The sequence below is a fragment of the Galeopterus variegatus genome, unplaced genomic scaffold (genome assembly GCF_000696425.1).
Source record: "Galeopterus variegatus unplaced genomic scaffold, G_variegatus-3.0.2 Scaffold106, whole genome shotgun sequence".
Classification (NCBI taxonomy): domain Eukaryota; kingdom Metazoa; phylum Chordata; class Mammalia; order Dermoptera; family Cynocephalidae; genus Galeopterus; species Galeopterus variegatus.
The window spans coordinates 1,046,486-1,062,521 of NW_007726217.1; the positions used below are offsets into that span (position 1 = coordinate 1,046,486).

The window sequence follows — 16,036 nt, forward strand, 5'->3', positions numbered from 1 at the left end:
AAAAGACTGACAATACCAAGTGTTAACAAGGATGTGGAACAACTATAAATGGTAGGAGTGTAAAATGGTACAACCATTTTGAAAAATAGTTCAGCATTTTCTTTTAAAGTTAAATATTCTCTTGCCATATGACCCACCAATTCTATTCTTAGGTCTTTACCCAAGAGAAATGAAAACATGTCCATACAAGTATTTCTGTATGTATGTTTGCATGTTCATAATAACTAGAAACTGGAAACAACCCAAATGGCCAACAAGAGGTGATTGGAGAAACAAATTGTAATGTGTTCATTCAATGGAATACAGAACAATTAACAATATAATTCATGCAACAATTTGGGTGAATCTCAACTAATTAAGATGTGCAAAAGAAGCTAAACAAAATGGCCTGTACAGTATAATTTTATTTATACAAATTTCTGGGACCAGTTAATCTATTATGAATGGTTATTATTATAAGTGGTTGCCTAGGGCAGATGTGGAACGAACTGATTACAAAGGGGCAGGAAAGCACCTCCTGGGGTGATGGAAATGTTCTCTCTTACATGGGGTGCTAATAGCATGGATGTATACATTTGGCAAAATTATTGAACTTTATACTTAAAAAGTATTTTGTTATATGTAAGTTTATTTCAAATTTGTTTTTTTAAAAAATGAGATACCACTGCACACCTACCAGGATGGCTACAATTCAAGCCTAACCATACTTAGCAGTTGATGGGAGTTTAGCATAACAGCGAGTCTTACACACTGCTTGTGAGAGGGTCAGTTGTTAAAACCACTGTGGAAGAGTTTGGCATTATCTGAGAAAGAGATACACATCTCTCATGACCCAGCAATTCCATTCCAAGATATAGCATATTCTAGTGGAGAAATTTGTGTGTGTTTACATTCATCAAAAAGACATATAAGGGGCTGGTGGTTTAGCTTAGTTGGTTAGAGTGCTGCCTTGTAACATCAGGGTCAAGGTTTCAGATCCCCATACTGGCCAGTTGCCAAAAAAAAAAAAAGACATATGTAAGAATGTTCATATATATTCATAGTAGCCAAAGAAAGTTACCAACATTAGAGTAGATAAATTGTATATTTCTTCAACAGAGTTATGCAGCAATGAAAATGCAGAAACTAGTTACGTTTAATTAATATGGTTGAGTTAGAAACAATCTTCAGAGGAAGTCTCAAAAAGATTATATGCTTTACGTTTCTAGTTATATAAAATTCAAGAACTAGGATAGCTAAACTTGTATTTAGGAATAAGGATTTATGTTGTAAATATATAACAAAAAGGAAGCAGTTACTATAAAAGTCAGGATTTGGGTTACCTTTAGAAGAGAGAGGGGAAGTTAGGGTTGAGAAAGGGATAGGGAAGAGGCCTCTGGGATACTGGAAATATTTAATTTTTGACCTGAGTGGTGGTTACATGAATATTCAATTTATGACTTGTTGAGGGGCACCTTTATATTTTGTGCACTTTGGTTAAATAGGTGGTATTTTTGGCTGATTAGCTCAGTTGGTTAGAGTGTGGTGCTAATAACACCAAGGTCCAGGGTTCAATCCCTGTACCAACCAGCTGCCAAAAAATAAGTAAATAAATATGTGATATTTTATATAAAAATTAGGAAAAACAAACCCTTATCAATTAGTGAATTTTTTTGAGTACTCTATATTTTACTAGGTGATGTAGGAAATACAAAGATGTTTAACATGGCCTGTAAAGCAGATAAAGTTTTCACTAATTATTACCATAAAAAGTCATTGTGTAATAAATGATCTTAATAATTTCTGTTCTTATAGCTTTATAGCCATGGAAGTGAACCTATAAAATTGAGGCAAGTAATAGCCATACCATGTAACCTCTCAGGAGGTAGTAGTATGTGTACAACATCAAAGTGTAATTGTAGTTACGTTTTTTGCTAGGATCTAGCATCATGTACTGCCCTATTTTACACAATTCATTTTAATCTGGACTCTTTGTACATGTAATCCTAGTTATTTTAAATTTGGCAAATATTTATTTTCTTTTTTTCATGTCTGTTGTTTTCTGCTGTGTCCTATCGGAGAAATCTTTAGTTTTGGCGCCGTGAAAAGCAAACTTAATAATTCTAATCTCTTCTTCATGGGATATTCTTTCATACAGCCTCTTCAAGGAGTTAGTTTACAGTGACAAAATGATTCTCCCTAGAATTAAGACCTCAGTAGATCAATGAGCAAATGACATGAGTAGACAATTCTTAAAAAATGAGAAAAGGCTCTAGCTCCTACCATGTTCCAGGCACAAGTGGGTACCTTGCATTGACTCTTCACCCCAATGCTATGAGAAATAGATATTTTTCTAATTGTACAGGTGAATAAATAGAAACTCATAGAAATCATAGCTAGAGAGTATTGGGCTAGGATAAGTCTATTTGCTTTTCTAGTCTTTCCTTTTTTCATTATTCTAATACTGCTACACATGAAAAGAAAAAATCTGGTTTAAAAAATAAATATGCAATAATTAATAAGTAAAAAACAGTTAAAGGATAAATTTCCATCAGAAGCAAAAATGATTGCATGACATCATAAACAAAAACCAATCTATAACTTTATTTTTTAAGTTTTGTTTATGATGTCTTTTTTCTAAATAGTTTTTATGGTTTGTAGTTTCTGTATCTTGTTTAAGAAATTCTTCCTTACCTCCAAGATCATGAAGATATTCTACATTTTCCAATAAATGTTTGTTTCCTTTTCATGTTTGGTTCTCTGAATAGGAATTTGTTTTTATATCTAGTATGAGGTAGGCTTTCAAGTTTATTCTGCTAGTCTGTGTGTCTGTCCCCACAGTCTCTTGATCTGAATAGCATTATAACAAATCTTGATGAATGATAGGGTAGACCTTATTCTTAAAAATTGTCTTAGCTATTCTTGTTTTATTGCTCATTAATTATAGTATCAGGTTGTTAAGTTCCATGCAGAGAAGGGGTTACATCCTGTTGGTATTTTGATTAAAATCGCTTTGATTTTGCAGATTAATTTGGGGATACTTTACGTGAATAGAGTATATTACTCTATTTACTTAGGTCTTCTGTAATATCTTTCAATAATAAAGATACCTGTTACTTCTATAGATCTTACACATCTTTGGTTTAGATTTCATCTCAAGTGCCTTGTGTTTTTTGTTGTGATTTTAAGTAGAATTTTTTTTTAATTACATTTTAAGTGGGTTGCTAGTATATAAGAACGAAATATATTTTTGTATTTTGTTCTTAAATCTAGTAACATTGCTGAACTATTATTCTGTAATTCATGCACAGATTTTATTGGGTTTTTAATATATAGACAGATTGTAAATAGTAATAATCTTGTTTCTCTTTTTCCAACCTTTTTACCTTTTATTTTTCTTAATTTGCTTTACTCTCCCAGCTAGGACTTCCTATTAAATGAAATTGAATTTACCATAGAATTTTGATAGATGACATATTTATTATTTATTTATTTATTTAAAAATAGCAAGGTAGATACACTCTTATCAGATTAAGGAAGTTCCCTTCTAGTTATGATACAGTCAGAATATTTGCTGTAGTGCTGAATTTTATCACATGCTCTTTTGGGGCCATCATCTATGGAAATGATTGTATACTTATTTTCTTTAATATGTTAATATAGTATATTTTATTAATATATTTTTATATGTTAAATGTAAACATTACTTTTTAAATAGTAATTAGCTAATTTGTGAAAAGAAAGAAGGAATAAAATGCATATATATGTAGGTTTATTAAATATTAAAGATTCAACCAAGGGACAAAGAAGCAGATCTTTGATCATTGAAATTCACTCCCAATGCAAAACTGCATTCACTGATTATAAAACAACCTTTATAAGAGCTTTTTATTACTAAATTTAATTTTCATCTCAAATGCCCACCTTCTTGTATAGAATGATGGTAAACAGTAAAGTGACTAGGAGTGTAGTGGGATAAGCAGTTAAGGACGAATAGTAAAAGAAGATTAAACAGAAATAATTTTAGCATGTTTGTTTAGTAATTTAGAACTCTATGTGTGAAACATTAATTGTAAATGCTAGTGTTATAGTAATTCAGAAACATTAATTGTAAATGCTAGTATTATAGTAATGAAGAAAATTTGATCCTGTAGGATTAAAGGAAAGTCAAAAGAAACATGTTGTTCATCGTATATTTATTATCCTTGACTTATTTTTAAAAAATTAACCTAGATCAGTATGTGCTTAAGAACTTAAACAATGTGAATATATATAACTGAAATTTGGTATGTATCCTGCAAGCCTTTTTTTTTTTTACACACAATTTTCTCACATTTTGCAGTAGAAGAATATAATGTATACATTTTTAAAACTACTGTGGATTTGAATACGTTGTTCAGACTAGTCTTACAGTCTTAACAGTCTCCCTTTGTCTTTTAAGTATTTAGAAACTGAAAGTGTTTCTAAAGTTTATTAGGATGGAAGTTTAGCAATGAGTTTTGATTCCTCTTAAGTCTTTCCCACAGAAGTACTCATGGATGTACACACACACACGTGTACATAGATATGGATGTTCATTGGAATATTGTTTGTAATAGTAAAGAAACAACAACAGCTTAACTATTCGTCATTAGGAACATGAAGTCCATCCATGCAATGGTATTTCCAGCTGTTATGAAAAAGAATGATATGTTTTCGTATTAGCACATACATATTTAAGATAGATTAATATAAGGAAAAAAAATTCAAGGCCCAGAATAGTGTTTCTAATGTTTTACTGTTTGTGTTCTTTTTTATTAAGAGGGGAAGGGAGTACATATTCACTTAATTATCACGCACCCATGGCTGTAGAATAATGTACAGCCATTAGAGCGAATGTACTGACGTGAAAAGATCTCTAAAACATATTGCTAATTTTTAAAATAACAAAACAAGTCATAAAACATTTATCATCTAATCTCATCTAATAAATTGTATCTACATTTTTATCTGTGTAAGTACATATTAAACGGAGAGGATGTATATGTACTGTACCTAACTCACAATGGTTACTTAAAGATATTTGGAAAGGAAAGTGGTTGAGACTGGAGAGGGTCTTTACTCTGCACATCTCTATATTTTTTGAGTTTTTAATGATGAAACTTTATTCATATATTTCTGCAATAAAAGAAAAAGTAATATTTGCTCACTACAGAAAAAAAAAAATGAAGATTTATGGTTCACCAGTTAGCTCACTTGGGAGAGTGTGGTGCTGGTAACACTAAAGTCAAGGGTTTGGATCCCCATGCGGGCCAGCCACCCCAAAAAAAGAATATTTAAAGATAAAAATTCTAAAAAGAAAATAAAAAATACTTAAAGTAGCCTCACCACCCACATGTATCCTTAGATAACTACTGTTAAAGCCTTGATAAATATCCTTCAGTAGGTAAGGGATATTTTATGGAGGACATTTAATCCTAAACTAGAGAGACAGAGAAAGAGCACCACATAAAAAGTTTACACTTAATTCAACAGAAAATGGGCATTTTATTGTAAATATCCTTCAGTAGGTAAGGGATATTTTATGGAGGACATTTAATCCTAAACTAGAGAGATAGAGAAAGAGCACCACATAAAAAGTTTACACTTAATTCAACAGAAAATGGGCATTTTATTTCAGTAGAAAATCACAGGATATCATGTAGCTTATTGTCTATTTTGATTTTACTTTTTATTGGATCCCAGTGCCTTTATAGAACACATCAGTAAGCATGTGTTTAGGAAATGAGTGGTGGCAGTCTACTAACCATTGGTGAAGCTCTTCTAATTCCCAAACCCAAGGCTAAGAAGTCATGCTGGTTAACTATTAGAAAACCATCAACTGGGGCCGGCCCGGTGGCGCACTGCTACAGTGTGCCTCTTGGGAAGCACGGTGGCGCTCCCGCTGAGGGTTCGGATCCCATGTACAGACCGGCCGCTCACTGGCTGAGCAAGGTGTGGGAGCAACACCGTGGGTTGCGATCCCGTTGCCAGTCCCGGTCCGGTACGGGCGCGACACTGAGGGTTGCGATCCATTGCCGGTCACGAAAAAAGACAAAAAGGAAAAAAAAAAAAAGAAAACCATCAACTGTAGCTTAATAACATTGGGCAGATACCCCTTAATATTACTACCTGTAGCTTGGATTAGCACCAACAACATTTAATACCACTATCTTCTCAAATTGTTACAAAATAGGGAAAGCTCTCACTAGAATAAACAGTGTAGGGAGGCATGGAAGGCCTTGTTTAAGAAATAATACCTAAACTCAACTGCCAAGGGGTTCTGGCCTTCTTTGTCACCTATAAGCCTTGTCTTATACACAGAACACTTTTCTGAATATGTAGTAGAGGATGGAATGATTCAGTTACCCATGATGAAAGAGATAGTTTATGAAAACTGGCATTTTGGCCTTTCTATTCTTGTGTCTCAGAGGTCAAGTTGAAACTGCTTAATTTTGGAAATATATGTATACTTAAATATACATAGGGATCATTTAACTCTGTCGATAGTTAATTATCATGGAGCCTATGATGAAGCTTCTGAACTTTTAGGGAAACATTAATTTGTGCTATTTGTGTTTTTCTTCTTAGTTTCTGCCACTGCCTTCTACAAAGCACAACCTGTAATTCAGTTCATGTGTGAAGTTCTTGACATTCATAATATTGATGAACAACCAAGACCTTTGACTGATTCGCATCGGGTAAAATTCACCAAAGAGATAAAAGGTGAATTAATTAACATTTAGAATGACTTAACTATAAAATGCATGGTTATAACAACCTTTTATTGAAAATTTTTTATAATTAAAATCTATTCATGTAACATCACCTATAAAAATATACATCAATTTTAAAATGTTACTTTAAATTCATTATGGTAACATCTCAGGTAGTGTTTTAATGAAAGAAATGTTAAGTAACGGAATTAGTATTGTTACCAGCTAATTTTTTCTTAGTACTTTCCCATACTAGCTGAAGGGATAAGAGTGTCTCATGGGAAAATGCTTCTATAATACTGTTAAAAGTAGGCAGCTTATTCCAAAAGTATGTTACTTTAGAATTAAAATCATTCATTGAACATATTCTAATATGACTTCCTTACTTATCTGAAATGATATTAGGTTTATTTATTTTATTTCTTTGAAAATTATGAATATGGGCCTAGCCTGTTTCAGGCATTGTTCAAGAATTGTAATTTAATTATTTAATATACATTATAGAGTTGACCATCAATTTTGCCTGTTTTACTTAATAGTTAAAATTTGTATAGTAGTGTTGCATTGTATGTACATCTACCTCTCATAAATTCATGTCTCTACATGGCTTGCCAGAAAGAAAAGAAAAATAATTTTAATAGTCTTCTCAAATTTATATTTTAGATATATATTTACTCTTTTTATATATGTACATTTCTAGATACATTTAAATATACATATGCAGTTTTGTGTCCGAACTCACATATACTGTACATTATCAGCAATTTAAGGGAATTTTAAAGTAATTCTGATTATGTACAATTCTTACCTTGCTCATGACTTTAGAATTTAATCCTCATGTAAGATGTGACTCCACTGTATTTAGTTTATTATTTAGACATGAAGAGAAATTAAACATTCTCTAATCAGAATGAGTAGTATAAATTCCACTTATATTAAATATTAGATCTTAAATAGCCAGACATAATTATTTTGTTTTTATTTTAAGATTTTTACCTATTTGTTGCAGATAATTTTCAGCTTATGGTTTGAATGAAATATTCAAGTTTGTTCACTGAACGTCTTTCAGTTTCCCAAATCAATTAGAATAGCTGAATATATCCTGCTTTGCTCCAGTTATCATTCATTCTTTACCATTTAGTAACCAGGAGAGAGAGACTCATTGTAAGAAACATTAAAAGGAAAATCCTTCTAACTTTGAAAATAAGCATCCATTTAACTCAAGTTATTTAAGTGCCAAAATAAGAAACTATTAAATGTAACTGTTTTGCAACCATACCATTATCCTTTCATAATCTGCATTAACTGCTCAGTTAGCATTGTCTGGAGATTAGTGCATTACCTACCATTAACATCTAAATGCCTTAGTTTGCAGTGGAGTTGCTGCTTAGTTACCACCTCTGATATCATGAAGTCACTTACATTATTTTATGGTAACTATGCAATCAACTCATATCACCACTCTATCACAGAAAATACAAGATGTACAGAACAAGGATTCAACTGCTACCCGAAGAGCATGGACTCGATCTTAACTTCAGCTGCTCAGGGGCCCAAAGAAATGACTGAAAAAATGGCTAGAAAGCATTATAAAGTTGATGTTATAGTGAAGGTAAAACTAAGTTTATAGGTTAAATATTTATTAAAGCCAAAAACATTTTTTGTTTGGATGGAGGGTTTGGGGAGGGACCTGGGCAGAGATTTATCTAGTCCATTTTTTAAAACTTCAACTTCTTGCTAGCCCTTGGATTTTGATCTAATTCTTATGATCCTATGATCTATGATCCTAGATTTGGGGTAGAAAAATCTGGATTGGGTCTAATTGACAAAATGATTATTATTTTTTCTCCATTCAAAGTTAAGAAGGCTTTTTTTAAAAGTACATTTTAAAGTGCATCATGTATTCCTACTACGGTAACTCAAGAGAATCAGAGTTGTGTGTTCTGTGCTGTATATTTGGGTTTAATTTTTAGCTAGCATGAGGAATTTGATGATAGCTGTTAAATTTTGACAGAAAGTATGCTAATAATAAATAGATTTTCTTAATAATATTCATTTTATTCCAATTGAACTTTTTCCTATATATTTAATAATAACTTTGAGGTGTTTTTTTTATCCAGCCAAAATATTGGGGAAAATGTGTTATAAAAGTACCATATGTGTACAAAAGTACCAGTATATATTTGTTAAAAGCTTATTTTGTAGGCTTATAAAACTTTATTGATATTTTTTTAATTCAGGAGGAAGACTTGAAAACAAATTGCTAAGTGATGCAAATAACAGAATCTTGTTTTAACCTTTCTGTTGTGTTTTCCCCCAAATATAGTATTTTTACATCTTGCTTACTTGTTTTTGTTATCTCCTTCTCATAAGGGCTTCCTTTGATAGTATTTTATTTTCTAGTCTCCATTATAATATGAGGGGTCTTCAAAATTTCATGGAAGGATTCACATTATCTTTTAATTTTATTTTTTAAACAAGCTTTTTTTTTTTTTTTTTCCTTTTTGTCTTTTTTCATGACCGGCAATGGATCGCAACCCTCAGTGTCGCGCCCATACCGGACCGGGACCGGCAACGGGATCGCAACCCCTGGTGCTGCACCCGCACCTCGCTCAGCCAGTGAGCGGCCGGTCTGTATGTGGGATCCGAACCCTCGGCGGGAGCGCCACTGCACTCCCAAGCGGCGCACTGTAGCAGTGCGCCACCGGGCCGGCCCCTAAACAAGCTTTTTGAAGTACCTTCATTAAAGGCATAGTAAATTCTCTAATTGATCTGAAATTTTAGTTTTATAAAGATACAATGAAAAACTACTCACTGATTCAATTAGGAGTGCTTCTCAAGAAAAGCCCATACCATTCTGGTACAGGGACACTGTATCCATTTAACATCTTAATTTGTGCTGATATACAAAAGAAAACATTTACTATGAATGAATTTTGTGTTTGGTACTGTAGTTAGTAATTAGATAGGAAAATAAGTTATACTGTTGCAGGGTTTCTCAGCCTTGGCACTATTGACATTTTGGGCTGGATAATTCTTTGTTGGGGTTCTGTGAATTGTAAGATATTTAGGAGTATCTCTGGCCTCTACCCACTGGATGCCAGTAGCACCCCTCCCCCCATTTGTGACAATCAAAAATGTCTCCAGACATTACAAAATGTTTCCTAGGGGCAAAATCACTCTTGGTTGAGAACCACTGCAGTATAGGAATCACAAATATGAAAGAGAAATAATACAAAGGGTAATAACCATAAATACTGTCAGGGAACTAAAAGTTGTCCTACATCTACCCCTTTTTAGATTTTCATCTTTTGGAGTCTAGGCCAAACTTTAGAATTGGAGTTGTTTATCTGTGACCAGTAGACATTGTGTGTCTAACTCTTCCCTAGGTAACTCCAAGACTGCACTGGCCAATATGATAGCCAGGAGCCACATGTAGCTATTTAAATTTAAATTAGTTAAAATTAAGTAAAATTAAAATTTCCTTTTTTCAGGCATACTAACCACATTGCATGGACTCAGTAACACATTGCTAGTGATTACCGTATTAGCACAGATGTAGAACATTCCATCATCTCAGAGAATTCTCTTTGACAGCACTGCTTAAGAAAATTCATCTGAAAGAATCTCAGCTGATAGTTTAAAGCCCATTTCTTCTCTTTCTAGAAGAGGGGGTCCAGAGGTGTACTTCAGGGATTCAGGAATGCCTAAAATCATGTGCTAAATTACGTGTATGTGCTTTTTTTTTGAGAGTTTATTGCTTTCATCTGATTCTTGAAGGGGTCAGTGACTCCATAAGAAAGTAGGGATCACCTGCTCTAGGAATTATTTTGGTTGCATTTGATTTGACTGACAATAGTCAGTATTGTAAAAGAGCTGTGTCACTATACTGTACTTCAATAAAATTGTCATTCCACTACTATTAAAAGGGCCTGGCATTTTTCTCTTCCTGCTTTATAAATCTTTGAAGGGCTTCCTTCTAGAACTTTATGAAATTCTGATCTTCAGTCAGTATGTGTTGACTGGGCTATTTAAATATCAGATACTTTGAAGGTTATAGAATATTATGAGAATTACTGCAACTCCTCTTTCATTCCTCCCCTCTCTCAGCATAAATACCTGAATTATTATGAACAGGATTTTTTATTAATGGAGACTTTGTCCCTTGATCTGTGGACTTTGCAAATTTTATGATTCTATAAGGGTACTTCTAAAAGTTCATGGAAAGATTCACATTATCTTTTAATTCTATTTTTCCACCAACTTTTTGAAGTACCCTCATGTTTTTAATGTGTGGAGGTTGATAGGGTAGGGAAAAGGTTTAGTGTTAGGTCTATCATGATTATAACCATTATTAGCAAAGTTATATATTAAGTCCTTTGTTAATATCACATTGCCTGTATCACAGATTTTCTGTCCAGAAGTGAGTTTTTATAGTAGTGAACAGGCTTTATAAGTATAAATATTTTATATGTGACAGTTCTTAACCAGTATTTTTCTTGTTGGGAACAGGTCTGAAGGTTGAAGTGACTCATTGTGGAACAATGAGACGGAAATACCGTGTTTGTAATGTAACAAGAAGGCCTGCCAGTCATCAAACGTAAGAAAAGCTGGTGTTTGTCAGAGCAGCGATGATGTGAGGAGGCTTGCTGTAGGTAGTGGGTTGGCAGTCTTGCTGGCTCATAATGGGATAAGAGTTGTTCATGTGTACTTTTTTTCAGCTTTCCTTTACAGTTAGAAAATGGACAAACTGTGGAGAGAACAGTAGCGCAGTATTTCAGAGAGAAGTATACTCTTCAGCTGAAGTACCCACACCTTCCCTGTCTACAAGTGGGGCAGGAGCAGAAACATACCTACCTGCCATTAGAAGTAATGTCTTTATGCTGCTAAGTAATATCCTCTTGTTTATTATTCTTTTGGGGTCTTTTATCACCTGTAATTTACCTCATATTCTCACATTTATTTTGGAATTTGAACTGTTTTTTGAGATTTAATTTATTCTTAATTTTCTGTAATGAAATAATATGAGGGAAGTTCATCCATATTCCTGCCACTCTAATGTAGCTATGTTAGCATTTTGGTATACTTCTTTCAGTGTTTTTATCCTATGTACATTTTACCTAATTATAATCATGCTGCAAAACAGTTTTATTTACTACTTTTTTACTTAACATGATATTAAAAAGAAGCAGTTTAATGGAGTAAATTTAAAACTTTTATTTCACGTGTAATTTGCACTAATTGAGAGCTAAAAACAAAAAGATATGTACATTTAATACATCTAGTGCAAAACTTTTTTCCACTTGTAGGTCTGTAATATTGTGGCTGGGCAACGATGTATCAAGAAGCTAACAGACAATCAGACTTCCACTATGATCAAGGCAACAGCAAGATCTGCTCCAGATAGACAAGAGGAAATTAGCAGATTGGTTAGTACTTAAACCTGGAAATAGGAATTTAAAACATGTAGAATGAGCTACTATAGAACCATCTCCTTATCAGTTCACACCTTATTACCATTTCATAGACTGTCAGATTAAAAGGGATTATGGAAATAATCCAGTGGTGTTCTGTAGCTAAACCTTAGTGGGTTACATGAAAAGGGTTAAGTCCTTCTAATTTAACCCTAAACTCTTTAATTAGATCCAGGGAACAGATTCTCACAGAACTAATGCTTCAATTTAGTGAACTGGAACCTCCATATAAAAGGGGACAGGGAAAGGAGGAATAGTCAAGGTATTATGACTAGCAGTAATGAAAGCCTTAACACTCAGTCTAGGAATCCTTACTTACCACCAATATCAGACTGGCAACTGTACATTCTGAATAAAGAAATAAAGGACAGCTTCAACCATGTAGGGTTTCTGTGCTATTTCATTGTTCTAAATGAGGGGGAGAAAGGAGTTACCAGTACCAATTTATAAAACTGATGGAATAAGGCAAAATTAAAAATAAAAGGGCACCTGGATCTTATCTCACTCTCTCCTTGAATACCATTTAAACTGCTCAAGCAAAGAGAAAAAAGTCTGGGAATATGAATATTCCCGAAAACAATTTAACACTTTCAAGCAGTTTTAAAGATTATTGGGAAAGAGTTGCAGAAACGACTCTTTCATTTTGTAAGCCAGAAAAGACCTTTTTTTCCTTTAATTTTGTAAAGAATGAATGGAAGTCATTGCATGATATTTAATTAGGAAAATACAGGCTGGTTCTCATCCGAGATTTTTCTCTGATTCTACTACAAGATTTTGAAAGATTTCCCAAAACCGTTGAGACTAGCACCTCTTACAATCTCTGTAATATCTCAATAACTAGCTGTTCTAACTCATTTATTACAATTTAACTGTTCAGAAAGATAATATTGAAAAAAACAGGTTTTGGAGTCTAATAGCGTCAGGTTTGAAGTCTAGCTCCTTCATTTACTTACTGTTACTATTAGTATATCACTTATAGCATCCGGAAGGCTAGTACAGTGATTGAGAGTAGAAACTCTAGAATCAGAACATACATGGTTTGAGATTCTGTTGGATGTGTGTTACTTGCTTAGCTGTGTGGTTTTAAGCAAGTCATTTAACTTTACTAAGTATTAGTTTTATCCTCTAGAAAGTAAAAATTATAAAAGGTCTACTTTTATAGCCATAAGATAATTGTGAAAATTAATTACTAAGCACTCAGCACCAAGCATGTCATGCAGCAAGTCTTGGTAAAGTAGTAGTTGTTGTTCTTACTGTAGAGATACAGTGAAACACACCAGAAATGAATGGAATTATGCTTGAAGAAAAAGATGCATTAGTGCTTAGCTTAGAAAATGACTTTTCCTGCTTATTGTGGGAAGATTCTGTTTACATATTATATAGTTTTTTATAGATGGATTTTTACTCAAAGACTTGAACACTGCCTTCTTTTTTGTAACCTTGTTTGACCTTCACCCTGAGAGCAAGTACATATGTTTTGAAAAAAGTTACTATAGCATGGTATAAGCATGAATTGCAAAGAGATCCAACACTGAATTACAATAAATTCTTTATCTTTGATTGTATGTAAAAATTATAACCTGTGACTCATACCAGCTCTCTTATCTGTCTCAAGTGTACCTCATTAAATAAATTTTATAATATGGCACTATTTATCTGAAAATACTGAAGTAAATTTTATATAAATTGTAAATCAAGTAATTAGAAAAAATCCTTAGAGGACCGGCCCTTGGCTCACTTGGGAGAGTGTGGTGCTGATAACACCAAGGCCACGGGTTTGGATCCCTATACAGAGATGGCCAGTTGGCTCACTTGGGAGAGCGTGGTCCTGACAACACCAAGTCAAGGGTTAAGATCCCCTTACCGGCCATCTTAAAAAAAAAAAAAAAAAAAAATCCTTAGGATTTTTAATACTTCCTGTCAAACTCTAGGTAAAAAAAATGTTAATACTATGTTTCTGGATTCTATATCAGAGGTTCTTAACCTTTTTTGGGTGAGGTATTTCTTTCTTCCTCCCAAAACCAAAAATTACCATTTTCATCAGTATATAGTTAAAATTTCTTATTATTCAACCTTATACATACATTTAAATTTTGCGTAAATTACCAAGGGGTTCAAAGACTTCCTGCAGTTCATTCACGATTTGTGGTCCCCAGGTTAAGAATCTCTGCTTTATATTTCAGGCCCCATTGATTACACCTATTGCAAAATATATTGTTGGCATAAGTAAAGGAAAAAAAGAGGGCTCTAATGAGTAAAATAGAGGATTTGGGAGAATTTTGAGAGTAACTATAAACGTTTTCTGTTGTTAGGTAAGAAGTGCAAATTATGAAACAGATCCATTTGTTCAGGAGTTTCAATTTAAAGTTCGGGATGAGATGGCCCATGTAACTGGACGTGTACTTCCAGCACCTATGCTCCAATATGGAGGACGGGTAAAAATTCTTGATGTTTTAAATCATATACATAAAGTTTCTTAAGTGTGGAGAGAAGGGCACCCTAGCTAAGTCTGGAATTTAGAAAATGTGTTATTGTTCCAACAGCATTTTTTTGTTTGTTTGAAGGTGATTATCTTTGCTTGAGTTTAGTAGAATTTTGGCGGTTCTTTAGATGAAAGTATAAATAATATTGATTTAGAACAGCCTATTCCATGCAGAATATCAAAAATATATCAATTCTAAATGCCTATTTTCAGCTCATTAAAATAAACTGTATATTAAATTTCTGTTCTTTTTTGCCATGTTATTTCTTTTTCCTTTTCCTGTAGAATAGGACAGTAGCAACACCAAGCCATGGAGTGTGGGACATGCGTGGGAAACAATTCCACACAGGAGTTGAAATCAAAATGTGGGCTATAGCTTGTTTTGCCACACAGAGGCAATGCAGAGAAGAAATATTGAAGTAAGGAATGTTATTACTTTGTCTTTGGGATCTTTTTGTGTTTAGATTTCAAATTACCTAGTGTTCTGATAAATGTTGTCTCCATATGGAGTATATATATATATATTTTTTGTCTTTTTCGTGACCGGTAAGGGGATCACAACCCTTGGTGTGGTGTCGCTTGCACCACGCTCAGCCAGTGAGCGCACCGGCCATTCCTATATAGGATCCGAACCTGCAGTGGGAGTGTCGCTGCGCTCCCAGCACCGCACTCTCCCAAGTGCGCCACAGGGTCGGCCCAATATGGAGTATATTTAATCACTGAACCTTTAGAAATGTTTCTTCACAATGGTTTGATGAAGATTCCTGACTTTGTTAGTCATTGTAAAGTCATTAATTCATTCTTCTAAACATCCTAATGAACTAGCTTATGTGGTGTAGCAGCAGCAGCATTGTCTTTTGTTTGTCTGGGAAATACACTATTTCTCTATCATTTCTGAAGGATAGCCTTTGCTGGGTATAGTATTCTTGGCTGGCAAGGTTTTTTTTTTTTATCATTCCATTCTTTCTGGCTGTAAGGCTTCTGCTGAGAAATCTGCTGTTAGTGTGATGGGGGCTCCCTTACAGGTGACTTGACACTTTTCTCATGCTATTGTTAGGATTCTGTCTTTGTCTTTGACTTTTGACAGTTTGAATACAACGTGTCTCAGAGAGGACCTTTTTGTATTGAATCTGTTTGGGGATCTTTGAGCTTCTTGGATCAGGAAGTCTGTATCTCTCCCAATACATGGGAAGTTTTCTACTATTATTTTGTTGAATAGGTTTTCAGTGCCTTTTTCTTTCTCTTCCCCTTCTAGAGCACCCATGATTCAGGTGTTTGTGCACTTAAGGTTGTCTGATAGCTCTCATAGATTTACTTCATTTTTTTTTTTTTTTTTTTTTTTTTTTTTTTTCCTTTTTTCCGTTTTT

At 33.6% G+C, this 16,036-nt stretch overlaps 1 protein-coding gene across 3 annotated transcripts in view; it reads left to right on the forward strand.

The window, feature by feature from the left end:
• Nucleotides 1-16,036, forward strand: part of AGO3 (argonaute RISC catalytic component 3) — a 115,576-nt gene that overhangs the window by 49,470 nt on the left and 50,070 nt on the right. For 2 of the 3 annotated variants that reach the window (XM_008585475.1, XM_008585491.1), the window contains 6 exons: nt 6,589-6,723; nt 11,226-11,313; nt 11,435-11,582; nt 12,023-12,142; nt 14,500-14,622; nt 14,955-15,088. In XM_008585475.1, coding sequence (XP_008583697.1) covers nt 6,589-6,723; nt 11,226-11,313; nt 11,435-11,582; nt 12,023-12,142; nt 14,500-14,622; nt 14,955-15,088 — 748 coding nt within the window. Of the gene's footprint in view, nt 1-6,588; nt 6,724-11,225; nt 11,314-11,434; nt 11,583-12,022; nt 12,143-14,499; nt 14,638-14,730; nt 14,740-14,954; nt 15,089-16,036 lie in introns of all 3 variants that reach the window. The other variant, XM_008585484.1, reaches the window with a different exon arrangement.